The following is a 21,261-nucleotide window of genomic DNA, read 5'->3' on the forward strand; positions in this document are numbered from 1 at the left end:
GAGGGGGTCCACAAGTGCAAGGTACCAACAACCGCTCCCTGGAGTTGGGTTCTGAACCAGGCTCGGTGCTTAAGCGGAGTTGCCAGAGCCAACCGTGGCTCTAGGGAGGACGAGTGGCCCGGCGTGGGTCTCACTACATCAGTTGCTCCACTCTGGCACTGGAGAACACCCTCTCTCAGCGCGCTGTTTCCTGTGCTTCTTCCTCAGCATTGGGGATGGAGAACGATGCCGGGAAGAGCACGGTGCCGGTGGAGCACTTTGCATGGAGGCTGAAGTGCTCGGCCCTGAGTTGGAGCAAGATGGCTCAGAGGATGGTCTTGAGGGCTGCCTCCATTAATAGAGCCTTCAAGTGAATATCTGTCTTTCTGAGTCTGCAGTTTGAAGCCCCTGCAGATCTTACACTTTTCCTTAACGTGAGCTTCCCTGAGCACTTTAGACAGGCCAAATGCAGATTACTCACAGGCAAGGGCTTGCCGCAGGAGGTACATGGCATGCACAGCCCCTGGGATGATGTCCCTCTACAACTGGGACTGCTATCTATACTATGTGCACTAAGACTAACTGGTAACTAAATTTGCTAACTACAAAAACTATACACAATAGAGATCAGAGTCTAAACCAGTGTTAGGGAAGCCTTGCAAGAGCAAGAAGAGCATTCCAAGCAACCATCCTGGGCAGTAAAAAGGAACCGAGAGGTTGCAGAGCTGGCGGTGCCCTTTATACCAGCACATGTACATGGGGTTCCAGGGGGCACTATGGCCGGCCCTACAGATACCACTGAGGGGAAAAAAATCTCTGGCAACTGTGCACGTGGTACGCACACACCTAGCATGGAATCAACATGAGCAAGCACTCAAAGAAGAATAACTTCTAGAAAACTGAGAAACCGTGCCTAACTTGAAGGTATTGGTACCAGTTGGAGAGTTGGCCAGTTAGTTTTGATTTCGAAATAAGTTCCTTCAGTGAACAGCTGGCCAACAGTATGCATTCCAAGGGTCTTCCAATCTTTAAAACTCTTTTTTTTTTTATTTAGCTTAAAATTTGGACCATTTGCAATGGGTGTCACTGAGAAGGGAAGAGAGTTTCTCTCTAGTTCTACCCAAAACCCATAAAGTAGCCTTTAATAGAGCATGTGTATAAATTTCTGGATGGCATGATTTTTTAAAAATTAATCTATAGTAAACTAGCAATGTTTACACTGCCAAAGTTTGTACAGACCTGTCCAAAGTTATCTGTTCTCACTGTCTTTTCTTATTTGAATGAAGAGAAGTTTTAATTTGGAGATAACATTTGAACGTGTACAACAAACTATTGAAATAATGTCAACAATTCTTTATCAGGAGGACAGAGTTATAAAATGTAATGATCTTCTGAACATTGCTTTTGCCATTCAAGGCTCCTTAGGGTTTGGACCAGATCTTTGTATTGAATACCCTGCCAAACAAGGGTGCTAGTTAAGACAGAGAGCAGACATGCCAATTAAACACTAAAGTACACCAGACTTAAAACCCTATTTACAAAGCAATACCCACTCACCCTTTAAAACCTAAAAAGAACCTAAAACCACATAGGCCCTGAACATACAGCAAAGTCAACAATACATGTAGAATCAAAAAGATCAGAATGGGTTCCACCTTGCAAAGTCTGTGCTGCCAGCTTTTGCATTATACTTTATTTGTATAAAGAATACTGCTGTTTGAAGTAAATTTTTGTGACTCATGTAAAGGATTTTGTTACTGACACACACTTACTTGGGGAAATACCCTGTACCGTAACATATTTAAAGACTACTTCACTATTGTAAGTCATTATTGTAGCAAAGCCAATCTATCTTTCTGTGCCAAGAATTCTTAATAGACCCAGCAGGGGAAATGATATAATGTTTAAAGACTTGGGTTCATTGCCAACTCTGACCCCGTCTCAATGACTGACTTGAGGTATTCAACTCAACTCTCTCCCTGCATTTCACCATCTGTAATAAATGCCTATCTTTACAAAGTGCTTGAAGATCTTGTCTGAAAGCTACTAGCACTTACTGTATGTCAGTTATATAGCCAACAAAGCTTATGTGCACAGAACTTACACCATATACGTGAAGTTAAATTTAAAATGTTTAAGTAGACTCTAGTTCCTCTAGACTGCCAAACCGTGTTGTCTTGTGTATTCATAGGACAAAACTATGAATAAAATAAAAAATAATAATAATAATAAAAAAAAAAAAGACAAGGATGTGCATTAGCACCATTTAAAAGGATCTCAGTTTTGCAACTTCCCATGAATGTCTGTCTGCTCTCCAGCACATTGGTTGGCTCAGACCACTGGTAGAGAGATATAGTTTTACGTCTGTACCATGGATTCTAATCCAACCTAGGTTAGTAGTGTTCAAATGTCGTTCCCCATCTGATCATCATTTAATGCTATGAAGTGATCTAGTACATAGCTACCCACATCACACAGAAAAGTCACAGTCCTCGCTGGCAGTCTCAGCAAAGGGGTCCAAGAACAGAAGGGAGAGAAGATTAAATTATTTTCTCATTTTAGAGGGAAGATTACCAATTCAGGACTAAGGGACATTGGCAGAAAAACTTCCACTGCCACCATTTGTGCTGTACTGCTGTGGACAGAGCTACGCAGACTCCAGTATCTTCATTCAGACCCCTTTCACCAGCTCTGTACTTACAAGTTAAGAGTTGCTCCCAGTTAAATAACCCAAAATTTGCAAAAAGAGAGAGTCATTAAAATTGTAATATGAAAAAACTGACATTTAGCATTTTAATGCACTAACAATAGAAAGTAAGACGTTCTAAGGGGAAATGTATATTTAAATAATACAAAACATGCAGAATACCTAATAAATCCTTTTGGAGAGTGTCTGCTGTTACGTGCTTCAAAATGTACTTATAAAATTGACTAATCTATGCAGGTACTTATAAGGTTCATCAATGTAGTATACTAGCTAGGGCTGTCGATTAATTGCCATTAACTCATGCGATTAACTCAAAAAAATTAATCGCGATTAATCGCACTGTTAAACAATAGAATACCAATGGAAATTTATTAAATATTTTGGATGTTTTTCTACATTTTCAAATATATCTATGTCAATTACAACACAGAATACAAAGTGTACAGTGCTCACTTTATATTATTTTTTATTACAAATATTTGCGCTGTAAAAATGATAAGCAAAAGAAATAGTATTTTTAAATTCACGTAGTGTAGGGCAATCTCTTTATCATGAAAGTGCAACTTACAAATGTAGGTTTTTTTTGTTACATAATTGCACTCAAAAACAAAATGTAAAACTTAAGAGCCTGCAAGTCCACTCAGTCCTACATCTTTTTCAGCCAATCGCTCAGAGAAATAAGTTTGTTTACATTTACAGGAGGTAATGCTGCCCACTTCTTAATTACAATGTCACCTGAAAGTAAGAACAGGCATTCGCATGGCACTGTTGTAGCTGGCGTCGCAAGATATTTATGTGCGAGATGCGCTAAAGATTCATATGCTTCTTCATATGCTACCACCATTCCAGGGGACATGCATCCATGGTGATGACACTTGTTAAAAAAATAATGCGTTAATTAAATTTGTAACTGAATTCCTTGGGGGAGAATTGTATGTCTCCTTCTCTGTTTTACCCGCATTCTGCCATATATTTCATGTTATAGACGTCTTGGATGATGACCCCAGCACATGTTATTCGTTTTAAGAATACTTTCACTGCAAATTTGACAAAAAGCCAAGAAGATACCAATATGAAATTTCTAAAGATAGCTACAGCACTTGACCCAAAGTTTAAGACTCTAAAGTGCCTTCCAAAATCTGAGAGGGACGAGGTGTGGAGCATGCTTTCAGAAGTCTGAAAAGAGCAACAGTCTGATGCGGAAACTACAGAATCCAAACCACCAAAAAAGAAAATCAACCTTCTGCTGGTGGCAGATGATGAAAATGAACATGCGTCGGTCTACACTGCTTTGGATGGTTATCAAACAGAACCCGTCATCAGCATGGACGCATGTCCCCTGGAATGGTGGTTGAAGCATGAAGGGACATATGGAGCTTTAGTGCATCTTGCATGTAAATATCTTGCAACACTAGCTACAACAGTGCCATGCAAACACCTGTTCTCACTTTCAGGTGACACTGTAAACAAGAAGCTGGCAGCATTATCGTCTGCAAATGTAAACAAACTTGTTTGTCTGAGCGATTGGCTGAACAAGAAGTAGGACTGAGTGGACATAGTGTGGTCCTTATACTCTCGACTGTAAGGACTATACAAGGTTAACATCACTTCCAGGACTAGCCTCTCCAAAGTAGAAGGGCACAGGGCCATGTACCCCCTGGATAGGCTCAGTGAAGAGTAAATGCTGCACCCTCCTCAAACTATGGAGAAGTGAGGTGAAGTGCCCCCTGTGCTCCTGGAGCTCTGGGAAGCACTGTGCACCCCAATGACTAACAGTGACTTTATGAAGCCATTACTGTAAATAGAGTTTAATGTATTGCAAATCAATAGCAATTGTACAGAGGTCTCAGGGACATCTGACATCTGTAAAAAGGAATGTCAGTTTTGATATGAATTTCAGGTCCTGGACCAGATATGAACTACAGATAAAACAGATTTTTTTTTGGCGCGGGGGGGGGGGGGGGGAAGAGGGAGGGAAGGGAAGGATGGGTGGAAGGTGAAATGAGATGTCAAAAATTTGATGTGTCAAATCCAAAGATCAAATACGTACAGTTCTGAAAAGAGTTCTACTTACTTTCCAAACTTTAACATGCCCGATACATATGTCTGCCAGTGAGCACAATAAAACATGAACGTTCCCACAAAACAACAGAAAAACAGCCAGTCAGGGTTCGTTCCCAGTCGAACAGCTATGCAGGCTCCAATGGAAACAAAAACTGAAAGGCAGAGATTAAGCATGGTCAGTCATAAATAATTATACTACCTGCAATGTTAAAGATAAACACTAGACAAAGTTTGACTGCAATAGCATCAATAGTATAGTGACATGTTGGACAGCATTTCCCAAACCTGAAGCTGAGCCCCCTTCAGGAAAATGAAACCTATGGTGCACTTTACAGCCCCATAATGTGTTGTTAGAGGCTCACCCAACTTAATTTATACCTTTTCAGACCCCTGCCCCCCACCCCCACACAACCAGTGAGGCATGCCCACACGTTGGGTGACATTGTTATAGGTTATAGATAGTGAGAGTTACAAATTACTGTAAAAATAGGTTTTACATTTTAGAATAAACTTTTTTCCTGAGGTCTATTTAAAAACAAAATCACACATCACACCATCATCAAGTGCAGACCAAATATAGAGAATCTCATCTCAACATCTTCAGAGAATTGGAATATTGTGAAAACAGGGAGAAAATGAACTCTTGGATAACCTTAACTACAACATGCACAGTTCAGCACTCACTGTAGTGTTCCTTGTCTCACTAGGTTTAGATCAGAGTTTCTCAACCTGTGGATTGTGACCCAAAACTGGGTCACTGGAATGTTTCAAAGGATCACATGGCGGCTCCAGTCCCGTGAGACTGTTGTGGCTTGGTGCATGGGGTCACAGTGCCACTCAGGTTTGGCTCAACTGCCCCTCCATCATGACGACGGGAAGGCAACCAGCTCAAATATGAGTGAGGGGCACTGTGACCCTGTGCACCAGGTCACGCCACTCTCACAAATTTGGCCCAGCTGGTTTCCCCCGAGGGGGAGGAGCCAAACCTGAGCGGTGTTGCGATCCTGGAGGTGACAATGCCCAGAGTAGGGAGCCGAGCTCAGCGAGCCCCATGTAACCAAAGCTGCAGGGGGTGCTCTGCAAAGCCCCACCCCCATGACACCCTATTTCCCCCCCCCATGACACCCTATTTCCCCCTCCCCCCCCCCAGGAACAGGACCCAATCCCTAGACTTGGGGCCTTCACACATACCAAGGCCTATTTACTGGGTTAATCAAACATCTGTCATAACTTACTCGACAGAAGAACTGAAGGCTGGCTTCACTACTTATGTGGCTCAAACACAATAGTGATGAGGGCTGTATAAGTATCTAAGATGCTAGATACAGTATAAATACCTGTAGTTCAATTTTAATTTGATGCTAAATCATCAAGATGAATTAAGGTTTGTAGTACAAAACAACAACAAAAGTGGGCTATTAATTTCAGATATTACGCAGTAGCCAATTAAAAATTGTGACTTGGACAGCAATTCAGAAAAGCATCACTTCAGGACAGAGAAACGCAAGAACTTGCATGTTTTTGTTTGTTTTGTTTTTTTGATGGAAGCAAACAATCTAGCCCAACATTTTGATTTCTTTCTTAAAAGGAAATGAAACCTTTTCTAATTAGAAAGATTGAGTCATGTCAACATAATCAGGAACTATGAAAGCAAAGTGAGGAAAAGTAAACACACTTAAAAATTGTTAGAACTACAGTACCAGGTCAGGAGAGATTTAATTCCTTATTGTTACTTGTATTAGTCATCTCGGATCGAGTGGAAATGCATACTGTAGACACAAATGTTAAAAAAAAGCCTGAAGGATGGTGTGCCTACTGCCTGGAGATACTGCACTTCTCTCTAAGGAAATCTTTGAATGTACTGTATCGCTTACAAAAAGTGATCAGATTCAATAGAGGGAACACACTCACTTCATACTCTCAATATACGCATGCAAGAGTTAGGTAACATGCATTATACATGTCTCAGGGCCACTTCTAAAATATTTTCCCACTCCCTAGGTTAGTAAGTAGTAACCACCTCGCTCTCATACAGCACTTTTCATCAGTAGATCTCAAAGAGCTTTACAAGTGAGGTCAGTAGTCTTATTCCCATTTTACAGATGGAAAACAGAGGCACCAACAGGCAAAGTGACTTGTTCATAGTCACCCAGTAGGCGAGGAAGAGAATCTAGGACTCCAAAGTCCCAGTCTAGTTTTTACCCATTAGGCCAGATTGTTCCTTACTAGGATTTAGTATTTTCCCAGTTACCGCCCGAGTTTTAAAAATGAAGAAATAAAGTTACCTGTGGAAATACAGTCACAACCATGGTCAAAAAGTTCCCCTAAGGGGGAACTACTATTTGTTCTTCTGGCTTGTTTCCCATCAATAGCATCCAGGGACTGGTAAACAAAGAGTCCTAATGCACACAAGAGGAATACCCAAAACGGTGCCTGAAACAGATGCATAAATATCAATACTGTCAGTTCCGGATTACTTACTATTAGCCAAAATCTATCATACTACAGATTTTCTCTGCATGAAAAGCTTTCAGAGCAGTACTTTGCTAAGAGACTACCATGGACAGGCCAAAGTCCTCTTTCAGTTTTAGCAGTGTAAATTGCAGTAAATCTGAAATGAATCACTCAGTTTATATCACTGAAACAGAATCTATGCAGCGTCACACTTGTGCTTAAATTTACAAAACTAAAATTTTAGTTAGATACAGCTATCTAAAGTGGCATCAAGATTAATAAACTTCAATTTTCTCACCTGAAAATTGAGAGAGGTGCACATAATTAGTAGGAATGGTTCTATCCAAGTTTATGGACACAGAACCCAAACAAAAAGGAGCTTCTTAAAAAAATAAGAGTTCAGTGTTTCATTCAAATTCTCTGAAGTCAATTAGATGATTAACTTTGATTTTTATTTTCTTCCTAGGTATTTAGAGAACTGGTTATATTTGTATATCAAATTTCAGTTAATATGCAAATAAAAGTAGAAAATGCACTAAGTAATTTTGTTAACAGGCGTTTTAGTTTTTAAATAGACAAAGTTGAAGATTTTCCAAGGCTCAAATGGCAGGCAGACGCCTAACTGCCATTTGTGCCTTGCAGAATCTCTCCCAAGTAAATAAATGGTTCTCTTAAGAATGAAGAACAACTGTCTATTGAATGTAGACTTTGATCATTTATTTAGTTCTTGTTTTAAATTGATTGGGGGTTGTTTTTGATCATTCATTACTGGGTTTTAGTTTAGCAGGACTTACCATGGTAGTGGTCCCATCTCGGAGGGGAGATTTAGCTTTCAGAAATCAGTACGACTTTGGAACTAGTCCATACGGATTACTTTTCCTCATACACCCCCAAATCTAGTTTCAGTCCAGGTCACATTTTTGCCCCCTAGTTGTTCTCAATCACACTTTACGCAAAAAATTGTTCGGGAAGAAATAAAGTCAAAGGTTACATGCAAGATGTTTATATCAAATAGATGAAAACCCATAGGAAATCATGAAAATTAATTCTCTTCTACCCCTACATAGGAACTGTCTGTTACATCCTGCCCTCAGTTACTCTTGTACAATCCCTCTTCAGTAGGAGCTCACAGGTGTGACAGGGCAGAATTTGGCTGTACCACATACATGGTAACCAAGATAGATAATATTTCTTTTCCGAGTGTGTTTATTAAAGGTTAGTGAGTGTATCTGGATAACAAATTATACATTATATGGATAGACTGAATATTAATGAGTAGATGTCAGGCTGAGAGCCAGGAAATAACGCACTTTAAATAAATCCTCACACAACAGGTACACATCCACATAAACCAGCCAGTGGTCTCAGTCAAACCAGAAAAGGGAAGAATTTTGACAATTGAAAATAATAAACTTTTTTTAAACTAAGTTAGGACAGGAGGTTGTCATGGAGGGGAATGTAGAAGGGGAAAAAAATGAAAGTATGGTGAGATAGCTGCTCTTAAGCCCTGTTCATTATATCCCATCATAGCACTTGTGAACCAATTTGTTTAGAACAAATCACGCATCAGATTTAGACCCATCCCAGGAATCCACAAGACAAGACCTTCCAACTAGGACCATATTTAAGGAAGGTTCCATTTTGAGCTTAAAAGTCTTGCTCATAAAGCCAGAAAAGAAAATGAATTTTTAAACTTAAAAAACAAAGAACTTAGATAACTTTCAGAAAGAAAAGATCATCAGTATCTCTCTACTTGGGACCCTTCCTAATCCATTTAACCCTGCTATGAACTTCTAAATGAGAATCTAGTCTACTTCGGACTTGGAGGCAATAGTAACGTCATCCTAGTTAAAAGCAGGCTCAGTAATCCTTGCCCAGACCATTGCTAAATCTATTTTAAATTTCTGGGTAACTATGCTAACCATTGTCTAGCATCATGACAGAAGAAAAGTAAAGTAGTGAAAACTCTAGGGGAAATAAAGGATCTGAATGTCTTGAGTACAGAATCAGATTAATTCTCCAGAGTATGTCACCCAAAGGAATCAGATAGGAAGTAAAAACAGGACCTAAAATAAACCTTTTTAAGGAGCCCTGAGAATTCATTATCTTCTAGCTAAGTTTGTGAAAGGATCTCAACCTGACCCCTTAAATTGCACTTGCAATTCTGCAAGTACAGAGTTTAGTTAGATACTCATCTGATTGTAGGACTAATTTTGGTAGTTACATAGGGGTCTAATTTCTACTTGCACCTGCAAACAGTTGGCACAATTTTAGAAGCTTTCTTAGAAAATATGGGCTTTCAAGATTTTTAAACATGCCCATTGTCATTGGGTTTAAGCTTCTCCAACGTGGGGATACCTACACCTCTATCCCGATAGAACGCTGTCCTTGGGAGCCAAAAAAATCTTACCGCGTTATAGGTGAAACTTGCTTTGATCCGCCGGAGTGCGCAGTCCCCCCACCCGGAGCACTGCTTTACCGCGTTATATCCGAATTCGTGTTACATCGGGTCGCGTTATATTGGGGTAGAGGTGTACTTATGTAGTCATAATATAAAATCTGTTATGCTCTTTATGTTGGTATTACTTCAATTTAAAATAAGACTACCGTTCGAATTCTAGTCAAAATGTTTTTTTGGTAAGTCCTCTCCTATTCCAGCTGGGTTATCTTATCTCTTCTCACTCTTTAGACAAGACGACACTTGCAATCTCTGCGATATATTTAAATATACCTTCATGATTGTTACTGATTATTTGTAACAATTCGGTCAAATAGATGTATTCTCTCATTCAAAGAGTAGTGTCTCTCTTGGACCAGGTATGAAACCAGTAACTTTTGGACTTTCACTATAGTTTACACAGTATTAGGGACTCTGAATCCCCACCAATCTTTAGGTCAAAAATCTAGACTCACATTTACACAAAGGCCTAAACCTAATGATTTATGAAGCAAGATGCTCCAACAGTTCCTCCCCTCCTCCCAAATAGTATTAAGTGAGGAGAAAATTAAAAGTCTAGCATCTTAAGACTTTCAGCATTACCTGTAAATTGGATACGAAAAAGATTTAAATTCCAACTGACATGAGCATTTTGGTGGCAGGCAGAAAGCAAAATAGCATTATGGTAACCCAATGAAAGATTATAAACTAGTTTCCATCCCGCTCCAATACAGGTTTAACATTAACTTTTTAAATAATTTTTATGTTTTTCTCCCATTAATCTAGCTATTAAATAGGAGGCAAAATTGTTTTACCATCTTTTGGCAAAACACGGAAAGGGACAAAGACTTTCAAAACTTGTGTAAGCTAGGAACAGGGGAAAATCCAAGCTCATCTTCCCTCAGGAAGACAGGAACGTGACCATGTAGAAAGGACAGGGCCTTTTGACGAGGGCACTCCTAGATTCTGAGGCTACTTAACTCTGTGGATTTACTCTAGCACTTTTAAATCTCCTAAATTAATCTAAATTCCCATTTAAACAAAATCTCTGTTCTAACCCTTATCCTTGCAAAGCTAAAATGTAAACTGATCATTAGGATTATGTGTCAATATGTTTTCATAAAGATCAAGTATTATTCAATGTTCTCCCCACAGCCCTCCCCACACACATACCCTCCCTCAGCTGCCCAAGGCTGGCCTTTGAGGTCTATGAAATCCATGACCCTAGGCCCCTCAATTTTGGGAAGGGTCTAGGACAGATTCTTGGCTGTGTTGCACAGGCCTCTGCTGCTTGGGTTGCAATAAATTCCCCTTTTCAGCCATTTGCTTACAGTTTAAAATACAGTTTTATAGTCCAGATTACTCAAAAAAGCAATAATGCATATCATACACAGAATTAAAACTGTACCCTGTACTAATTCTGTTAACAAGATCCTCTCAACCACTTTATTTTCCCACACTCCTCCCTTCTTCTAAAGTCACTGGATACATAAAACTGCTAAACAGATTACTATTGTTAAACAAGATCTCACCCACAGTTGGCATTTTATTTGTTTCTGAATACAAAATCTCCATATTCAATGGTCAATCATGAAGAAAAAGCTATTATGTCATATTCTTCAACAGTCGTAATGCTATTTAATTCCAGTTCATTCTATGCGGTATGTTTGCTATTTATCTTGTTTAATCTTTTAAATAATTATTTGAATTAAAGAGAACATGCTAATGTTTGCAGTCATAAGTTCAGATCATATTGTCAGAAGAGAGTTTATTTAACGGAAAACAGTTCTGCTACACTCAACTTCAAACCGATTTTTGATAAAATAAATATCTTTTTCCCCCCTGATTAGAATGTGTACACACACATGCTAGAATTAAAGTTAAAAATTTCCCCTGCCTTCTCAGTATGGCCTTTCCATTTCCTTATAAATCCCCACCATGACAGGATCCATGGAGTGTGAGGAGCAAAGGGTTTTCATTCTCATCTTCCCCATAAGTATCTCCTCCATATCAGTTAATGCTACAGAACACCTGCTGAGAGGGGAAGCAGATTGCACTGATACTGTAGCAACAGGTGTCGGCATGAATGGCTTGGGAGAATTGGAAACGGGATATGGAGCCTTTCACCCCAAGGTCACCACTTCAAAGCTAACCCAGGGTGGTAGTGACCTGCATGTTGTTGGGCAGCTGACATGAAATGAGTTGGTGATCTCAATCTAACTGGTAATAAACAAGTGTCCAAATCACAAAAACCACTACCATACTTAGGCCTAGTTGACAGTCTCAGAAGGTCAAAAGATTAATATTTGGAGACTGAAATACCCTCAGCTCCTAATTAATGGAGAGTACCATGGTGACGTGTGTTCTTCCTCTGCCCAACTTTTCTTCCCATCAGTCAGTGAGCAAGATTACTATACATGCCAGCACACTGGTATGAATTTTAAATTTCATTGTTTTTCATTATCTTGCTCAGACCTTTCACAATTATGAGAAAAAGTAGTATTTATCATAACTCAGGAGTTATGTAGCTGGAAGGAAAATGATCTGTCCTGAAGCCTAGGAAGACAGCAAAGGGAGCAACAAGAGTGGGGATCAAATTAGGAATCAGAGTGGGTCAAGAATCTGGTCTCCTGAGCTATTTTGGCTTCCAGAGAAGACAAAATATTCTGCTATTTGCAGAAATCGAACATTCAAATTCTGAAATTAAAGCTTTGTAATGTCATGAACACAGAGGTTCCAGTGGCCTGGAAAATTAACCTAAAATAATTAAAAATTAAAAAAATGTAAATTAAAATGTAATGTTACTGTCTTTCTGTCCCATTCAGCAGCTTTAAATTGGCAAACTTGAAGTAGCTTTGTTTGTTTTTTTTAATGAAACCTTACGGAGTTATTTATAAACACCAGTAAGAAGTTTACAAATGGAGGGATATTTTGGAAGTTCAGAGAGAGTAAATAAAGGACTCTGGTAAAATTACTGCATGCTAAATGGTAAAAAGGATCAAGATATGGTGAAAGAAGAGATAGTGACAGAATAGCAAAAGGGCAGAAGTGTTGGACCCAATAATTAAGTTGGCAATTATTCTTAATAATTAGATTATTATTCAGGAGAGTGCAGCTAAATCACATCTATTTTCTCAATGATGCATAGAGGATCACCATCTCTCATTTTGCCATCTCCCTGTAATATGAACACGTCCCATTCCCCCGCTCTGCTCCACCCAGTCTTAAAATGACCCTTTTATACATGTACATTTAAGTCCTATATTACTTTTCTTTAAAGGCTGAATACAAAGATCTGAGATTTTTTCCTCACAGGATAGATCCAATTCCTAGATAAACTTTATAGGCTTCCCAAGCACTCTTTCAAGAGTTTGACTATACAGTAACTCCTCACTTTAAGTCGTCCCAGTTAATGTTGTTTCGTTGCTGATCAATTAGGGAACATGCTCATTTAAAGTTGTGCAATGCTCCACTCTTAGGTTGTTTGGCTGCCTGCTTTCTCCACAGCTGGCAGCTTCCCTACACCTCCCCTCCCCCCAGTGCCTCCTGCCCGTCGGCAGACCCCGCAGATCAGCACCTTCCCCCTCATCCCTCCCCCCCCCTGCCCGCGGTAATCAGCTGGCTTGCGGTGTTTCGGGGGCAGGAGGGAGGAGCGAGGACTCGGCGCGCAGGCTCCCTCTCCCTCCCCTGCCTCCCCAACGCCGCAAGCCAGCAGATTGCCCTGGGCAGGAGGAGAGGGAGGGGGAGCCTGCGCGACGAATCCTTGCTCCTCCCCCCTTCCTCCTGCCCCCTAAGCACCGCAAGCCAGCTGATTGCCCCAGGCAGGAGGGAGGGGGAGGACCTGGCATGCAGGCTCCCCCTGCCTCCTGCCAGCAGCAATCAGCTGGCAATCAGCTGACTTGTCATGTTTAGAAGGGAGGGGAGGGAGGGGGAGGAGCGAGGACACAGCGTGGGAAGTAAAGGGGGAGGAGGTGAGGGGGAGAAGAGGATTGGAGCTTGGGGGAAAGGGGAAGTGGGCGGGCTGAGGCTCCCCCCACCGCCCCTGGTGCTTGCAGAGTAGGGGAAGCTGCCGCGCAACGTGCTTCTCCTAGCCTACAGCACGTTCAGCCTCCTTGCCTGCTTCATTTTCTCCAGTGCCAGTGGGCTGTGCCTGTGTAGGGTAAGGCAGGGGCACCTCCCAACTATAGTACTGTATGTACAGTATGTTTGTAAACACACAGCACGTGCACACTACTCCCCCGCAGCATAGTATTAAATTGCTTGTTTAAAATGTATATTATGCCTTTTGTCTGGCAAAAATTTTTTCCTGGAACCTAACCCCCCCTATTTACATTAATTCTTATGGGGAAGTTGGATTCGCTTTACATCGTTTCACTTAAAGTCGCATTTTTCAGGAACATAACTACAACGTTAAGTGAGGAGTTACTGTACTTATAAATTTTGTGCCAAATATTAGGCACACTATTTTTAATGTGGTTTAAGAGATCTCTTTATGTAGAACTAAATGACACTTGTTAGCCTTTTTGTGGCCACTGCACAACATACTCTTACCTTCAAGTCATCCTATACTATCACATATCCTTCCCCACGTTCCCAGTTACAAAAAAAGGGCCTATTTTGAGTCGATATTTGGAGATACACCTACAAACAAAATTTCATTATCTACTTTTCTTCCCATTTCCCCCCTATACTGCTTATATCCTCTGGAGTCTGACAATAGTCTCCTGAATATCAATAACTACTTTTATACTTTTGACAGATTTCATCACTGTGTCCCCATGACCTAGGAATCTCATGATGCCATCAGACAGAGGGCACAGGAGATGCACAGGTTTTTCAGGGCTCCCCTGTGTCAGACGTATGCATTATAATTCACTAAACCATGGCATGCGGTAATCACTGTAAAATGTATGGATGGATAATATTCACAGAGTTGTGTCTCTCTACTGGAAATTATGTTCTTAAGGCAGGTAACCAGGAGGTAAGAGACTCACACTAAAGCTAGAAGGGACCATCATGATCATCTCGTCTGAATTCCCACACATTGCAGGCCACAGAACTTCACCCACCCACTCCTGTAATAGAGCCATAACCTCTGGCTGAGTTACTGAAGTCCTGAAATCATGTTTTAAGGCTTCAAGTTATAGAGAATAGGTGACCCGTACCCCATGATGCAGAGGAAGGTGAAAAACCCGCAGAGTCTCTGCTAATCTGACCTGGGGGGAAATTTCTATCTAATTGTCAAAATCAATTAAAAGGCAAACATTAGTCAGTGTGCTACAACAGATGACTGTTGTCGCAGCTGTTCTGAAGATGTTTATCAAGGTACTAAGGTTGCATCACTATCATGTCCTACCCACCAGAAGGAACCAGGGGTTGCATCACTTCCTTTAGTGCATGCATAGTGTTCACACATTTATTATTTCACAAGGTCTTTGTAAAGCTCCAGAATTAGGCAGGCGTATTTCCTCCACACCATCCCCATTTGGCAGTGAACAATTAACTTTGTTCTGCTGGGAAGAAACAACACCTCAAAATGCTACAGTACTCTTGGTGAGAGATTGGGAGTAAGAATGGAGAGCTGTGACCTGTCACGGAGTCACAATCTCAGTGCATCTTTCCCCTGTGCCTTTAAAACCCATATCAAGGCTTGAGGGCTCTCAATCCAGGACTTTCACAGGCACTAAATTACCTTTTTTTTTTATTATATTATGAAATGTGTACCTACGCTTATCTACACTTTTTTTAAAAAGTGTTAAAATTCAGTTTCAATAATTTAAGGTACTACACCTCTATCTCGATATAACGCGACCCAATAGAACACAAATTCGGATATAACGCAGTAAAGCAGCGCTCCGGGGGGGGGGGGGCAGGGCTGCACACTCCGGTGGATCAAAGCAAGTTCGATATAATGCGGTTTCACCTATAACGCAGTAAGATTTTTTGGCTCCCGAGGACAGCATTATATCGGGGTAGAAGTGTACTAGCAGGGGACTTTAATTATATAGACTCTTTTGTCTCTTTAATATTCACAAATTTATAGAGGGAAATGCAGTGTTGTAATACTCCTCACAATTAAGTAGTCAAGACCAATTAAGTAATCAAGACTCTCACTCAATTATAAGGAGAAAGGTTGCTTCTTGCGGCCAATTATGTAGAGGTGAGATGTTGAAGTGTACAACTATGCTGTCAAGTTGGCCAATGATTTAATAATTCATAAAATGTTTCGTTACTTCATCCACCTTGTCTCTCTAGTATCTTGGGACTGACACGGTACAACTACACTGCATAAAAACAATTTGGGTATTAAGAATTCAAAAGTAGCCATTGCAAATTTGCACGCTTCTCCCAGTTTGCCCAACTAAAACTGCCCCCCCCCCCTTTTTTTTAAGAAACAAAAGTTTGCAGGCCTATAATCTACAGCCAGAATGCAAAAGTTTAGGGTATTAAAAAAAACAGACAAGCCAAGATGCTCAAGTGTTACAATATCAAAAGATCTACAATACACTAATCCCAACAACTATGTTCCAATATTGTTGTGGCTAGCACAGTTTCAACCTTGGTACGGGTAAGGTTATGAACGAGCCAGGTCTCTGAACAACTGCACTCCTATAAGCCCCGAGGAACTTGTGCGTGTTACCAGATACCAGGCTGCAACTAACTACAAGTCTGTAATTCCATCTCACTGCATTATTACAATCCCAATAATGTAAATTCTTTTCTGTATGATCCACATGTATTTTTCCTGAAGTGAAAATATCTGAGGGTGATATTTCAAACAGCAGGTTAACCCATTAATCAGGGCCGGCTTTAGGACCTGCGGGGCCCGATTCGAATACCCGGCGGCGGTCCAGGTCTTCGGCGGCACTTCGGCAGCGGGGGGTCTGCTCCGCATCGTCCACGGCACTTAAGGACCCCCTGCCGCCGAAATGCTGCCAAAGACCCGGAGCGGACCCCCTGCCCCCCGGGCCGGGTGAGTAAAAAAAAATTAAAAAGGCACCTAAGGCACGGGGCCCTCTTCGGCGCAGGGCCCTCTTCAGCATGGGGCCCTCTTCCGGGGAATCGGCCTAAAGCCGGCCCTGAGTCTTTAACCTGTGAAGGCAAGAGTTCTCTTACATTTTTGGTCACAAGTGAAAACAAGTTTGGAGGTTTAATTTTAGCTCCTAACACAGGTTTCTCCACATCCCAAAAGTACAGCAGAAGTCAGAGCCAGATCCTGCAAGTGGATCTGCGCAGACAGGCCTTTGCAAAACCCCATTAACATCAATGAGGCGCTGCAAGAGTCGGACTGTGTGAGTGTACTTGCAGGACTAAGGCCATCGTTTCCACCTTGTGATAGAAAAGTCTAGGCCCTATTCACCCCTGCCACACGTGCAGTAGTTCAGAACTGCAAGAAGGCTCCCACATTGCTCATTCTCTCTTTCTTGGAATGAAAGATGACAGAATTTGCCTGCGTGGCTCCACTAATTAGCTGGGTGGCCCTTCATTCTCGTGTGTGGCCACCCAGGCGCGCACCTTAGAGGGAACTATCCATGGACCACCTGAATGGAGCTCGCGGACAACAGTTTGAGAACCTCTGGCTTAAGTTAACAGAGTAGTATTAGGCACTTTAAATGCCAGCAACTTCAGTCTACATTAGTGCTCCCATCTTTGGAGCCGAACTGTTGGTGAGACTGGTTGGATATTGTGAGCAAAAAAACCCTTTAGTGTTGCAGAAAGCCAAGATTTTCATGTAATGACATGACTCCAGGAGCTTGGACTTAAGGACACCAATATTGTGACTCTCATGATAAAAATCATGAGTGCTGGCAATACACAAGACAAATCTTTTCTCTCTAGAAGAAAAATGTTAAAAACAGGCTGACGAAGTGGGTATTCACCCATGAAAGCTTATGCTCCAATAAATCTGTTAGTCTTAAAGGTGCCACAGGACTCTCTGTTGCCAAAAACAGGCTTGACATTCATCCCCCCAAAGGGAGTCTCCTTTCCCACTGAATGAGTGAGGTTTGGAGTAAGTCAAAGTATTAGAAACTATTTAGCATGAGAAGCAACCTCCCCACAGACCAGGCCGCACCAACTCAAAGTGGCACCAGACCGTCCCAGAACAACCGATGCAAAACTTGCAGACATATCTCCACTGCTACAATGATCAACACCTCCCACAACACACCTTTCAAGATCCATGGGTTCTACACACGCCTATCACAATATGTGATATACCTCATCCAGTCCACTAAATGCCCCAATAAAAACTATGTGGGTGAAATCAATCACTACACTATTGAATGAACTCACACAGGAAATGATAAGAACACCCTATCACTTGCGGGTGAAAACTTTTCATGAAGCCATTACTCTATATCTGCCCTATCAGTCCTCAACCTCAAAGGAAACCATCACAGCACTTTCAAAAGACGAGCCTTGGGGCTCAAATTCATTACTCTGCTAGATACTAAACATCATGACTGGACAGAAACACTGGATTTATGGCTTATTACAACAGCCTATAACCCACTAACCCCCTCTTTTTGTCCTCCGACTGCAGAAGCGTTAATGGGCCACTCTACCTTGAATGACCCCTTACAATATGTGCTAACTATTTAAGCTAAACAATCTGTTCCACCTTGTTGTGATGCTGGGAGTACCTTTCCCAGACCTGAAGAAGAGTTCTGGTGGCTCGAAAGCTTGTCTGTCTCACCAACAATAGATTTAAATTTTTATTAGAGAATGTTTAAAAATAAACGGTACAAAAGATTTGAAGAGTAGGTTGTCGATCATTGGGGGAACATACAGAGTATGGGGGGGATGTTATGTCGGGGTTGGCAGCACACATAATACATACAGACTGTGATGTCTCCAATGGGGGGGTAAGCGGTGGGCGAGATCAAGACACAGTTGGTAAGCGGTGAGGGTCAATCATCCACATAGGGGGTACAAATAGTCATGGGTACAAGTAGGTGGGCTGGGTAATGGTGATGGGGCGACCCTCACGTGGTGGGATTCAGTTAGGTTGGGTAGGTTCGGGGTTCAGGGAAAAAGGCCCAGCGGGGGGGGGGGGGTTAATAGGTCCCTTCCCCCTTGCGGGTGGGCGAGGTCTCCCCGGCTCACTCTTGGCATTGGCGGTGGCCGGTGAGGTTGGGTGGGTTCAGGGCTCAAGGGATAAGGCCCATCCGGGGGGGGGGGGGGGGGGGGTATATAGGCCCCTTTCCCCTTGCGGGTGGGCGAGGTCCCATCGGCTCACTCTCGTTATCGGCGGTGGCCGGTGGGGTTGGGCTGGTTCAGGGCTCGGGGGGGGGGGGGGAATATGGGTCCCTTCCCCCTTGCGGGTGGGCGAGGTCTCCCCGGCTCACTCACTGAGTTGGCGGTGGCCGGTGAGGTTGGGTGGGTTCGGGGCTCCGGGGGTAAGGTCCCGTAGGAGGGGGTTTAAAGGTCCCTTCCCCCTTGCGGGTGGGTGAAGTCTCCCTGGCTCATTCTCGGCATTGGAACTGGCCGGTGGGGTTGGGGCTCAGGGGGTAAGGTCCCTTCCCCCATGTAGGTGGGTGAGGTCTCCCCGGCTCGCTCTCGGAATTGGCGGCGGCCGGTGAGGTTGGGTGGGTTCGGGGCTCAGGCCCAGTGGGGGGGGGGGGTTAGTGAGTCCCTTCTCCCTTGCAGGTGGGCGAGGTCTGATCGGCTCACTCCTGGTATATTACCTAACCCACCCTGTCTCCAATATCCTGGGACCAATACAGCTACAACTACGCTGCATACGGACCCTGTTAGTTGGCATTATAACTGTTTGGGCTTTCCTGTGTAGACATTGTTTAATCCTTTCTAGAAAGAGAAGGCCAAACCTACTTATAACACAGGTGGGGCACTATTGACGCAACACAGTAGGATTTACTGTGTGCATAGGCTCAAAACACTGTCTGAAGATATAGTGCACCAGTTGTGTGTTTTTTACAGCATCCCGGGGTTTACAGTAGGAAGGGATTACAATGTGGGCAGGTTCTCAATTTGTGAAGGAATTTGTTTTGCAGTGAGTGCTCTGTGTGTTACACCTGGAGATTACAGTATGTGTGAGGGATACAGGGTGTATTTGTGTGGCTGATATTTACACTAGAGAGAGGGTTACAAGCCCTCACACAATGGGTGTGTACAATGTGCACAGAAGGTGTTACAGAGAAAAATGGGGGTTGAATGCTAGAGCTGCTGGGAGAGTTTCAGTCAAAGCAGGGACCTTGGGGGCAGAAGGTCGGTTACAGCATAGGTGGATTTAGTGATTATAATGCAGGAGAGAGTGAGGTTGTTTACAGTGGAGCATATGTGCAGGGAGGAGGAGATAGTGTTTGAGTGAAGGACAGGGACACAATGCAGGGGCTGAGAGCTGGCTAGAGGGGGTTCTAACTGGGATTACTATGGAGTGTGCTGGGCATGGGAGAGTGGTTACTGTGGGGTAAGAAGAGGTGATGCTGTGGGGGAAAGGGTGGGGTATTTTGGGGGATGATAGTAGGTGGTTGGGTAGAGGGAAGATTAGCTTGGCGTGGGGCAGTATGGGACAAGAAGGTGATTTGAGAGGGATGCCCATTTGGCTGGGGAAAAGGCATAGGTTGGGGGTTACTACAGGCTAAGGGGACAGGGTGCTGAGGTTCCTGCAGGGTGAGGGGAGCAGGGACACGGCCTGGCTTAGTCTGGGCAGGGGGGCCCTGTGAGACTGGGGGAAGCAGAAGCTACTTGGGTCTCTGTGGGGTTGCGGGGGACGCTGAAGGGGGCGGCGGAGGGACCCTCTGGCGGGCGGGCGGTACCTGCTCGGTGGCGCTGGGGCAGTAGGCGATGAGCAGCAGCGTGGTGAGCAGGTTGAGCAGGAGGCCGCTCAGGGTGATGGTGTTGGGGGCCAGCCAGGCCGGGATCTGCTCCACCAGCCAGGCCCAGTAGAGCTGCAGCGGCGGCTCCAGCAGCGAGCGCCCGGACGCGCTGTAGCGATGCTGCTCCAGCCGCCTCAGCTGCGCCGCGCTCAGGGGCTTGGGCGGCGCCCACAGCCCGGCCATGGCAGCTCCTCGCGGGGGCTCGCTCGGCGCCTGAGCCTGGCTGCTCCCGGGGCTCGCCGCCGGGCCGCTCGGCGCAAGGCGGGGGCGGGCTCAGCCGAGGGCGGGACCGAGGCCAGAACGCAGCCGCCGCCCGCAGCCAATATTTAACCCCCGGGCCCTGAAGCGCGACCGCCCCCAGCACTCCCCGCTGGGATACGGGCAGCCCTAATCCCCGCCTGCCCCCCAGGGTTCCGGGCAGCTCCTCCCCCCACCTCCCTCTGCTCACTCTCACCTGCCCCCCAGGGAGCCAAGCAGATCCTCCTCCCTTCCCCCATAGGGGAGCTGGCAGTGGCACCCACACACACCCACACACCCTTACTCCACAGGCTGAGCCCAACAAGCCCACATATGCCCTGTGGGCCCCTGTATACTGTGTATGTAATAACTACGAGCTAGTGGTCTCTTAGGCACTATGGTGCCCCTAGGGCAATGGGCTGCCCACATAGTGCCCATCACCTCAGTGATAACTAGATGGTGACAGGTTTCAGAGTGGTAGCTGTGCTAGTCTGTATCAGCAAAAACAACAAGGAGTCCTTGTGGCACCTTAGAGACTAACA

General features: G+C 43.7%; 1 protein-coding gene across 1 annotated transcript in view; it reads right to left on the reverse strand.

The window, feature by feature from the left end:
- The window catches only part of CHPT1 (choline phosphotransferase 1), a 37,877-nt gene extending 17,212 nt beyond the window's left edge, over positions 1-20,665 (reverse strand). The window contains exons 1-3 of the mRNA XM_065401477.1: positions 20,423-20,665; positions 7,036-7,183; positions 4,761-4,902 (exon numbers count right to left, since the gene is read on the reverse strand). Coding sequence (XP_065257549.1) covers positions 4,761-4,902; positions 7,036-7,183; positions 20,423-20,665 — 533 coding nt within the window. The remainder of the gene's footprint in view (positions 1-4,760; positions 4,903-7,035; positions 7,184-20,422) is intronic.
- Positions 20,666-21,261: the final 596 nt, after the last annotated feature.

This window comes from Emys orbicularis, chromosome 1 (genome assembly GCF_028017835.1).
Source record: "Emys orbicularis isolate rEmyOrb1 chromosome 1, rEmyOrb1.hap1, whole genome shotgun sequence".
Lineage (NCBI taxonomy): Eukaryota > Metazoa > Chordata > Testudines > Emydidae > Emys > Emys orbicularis.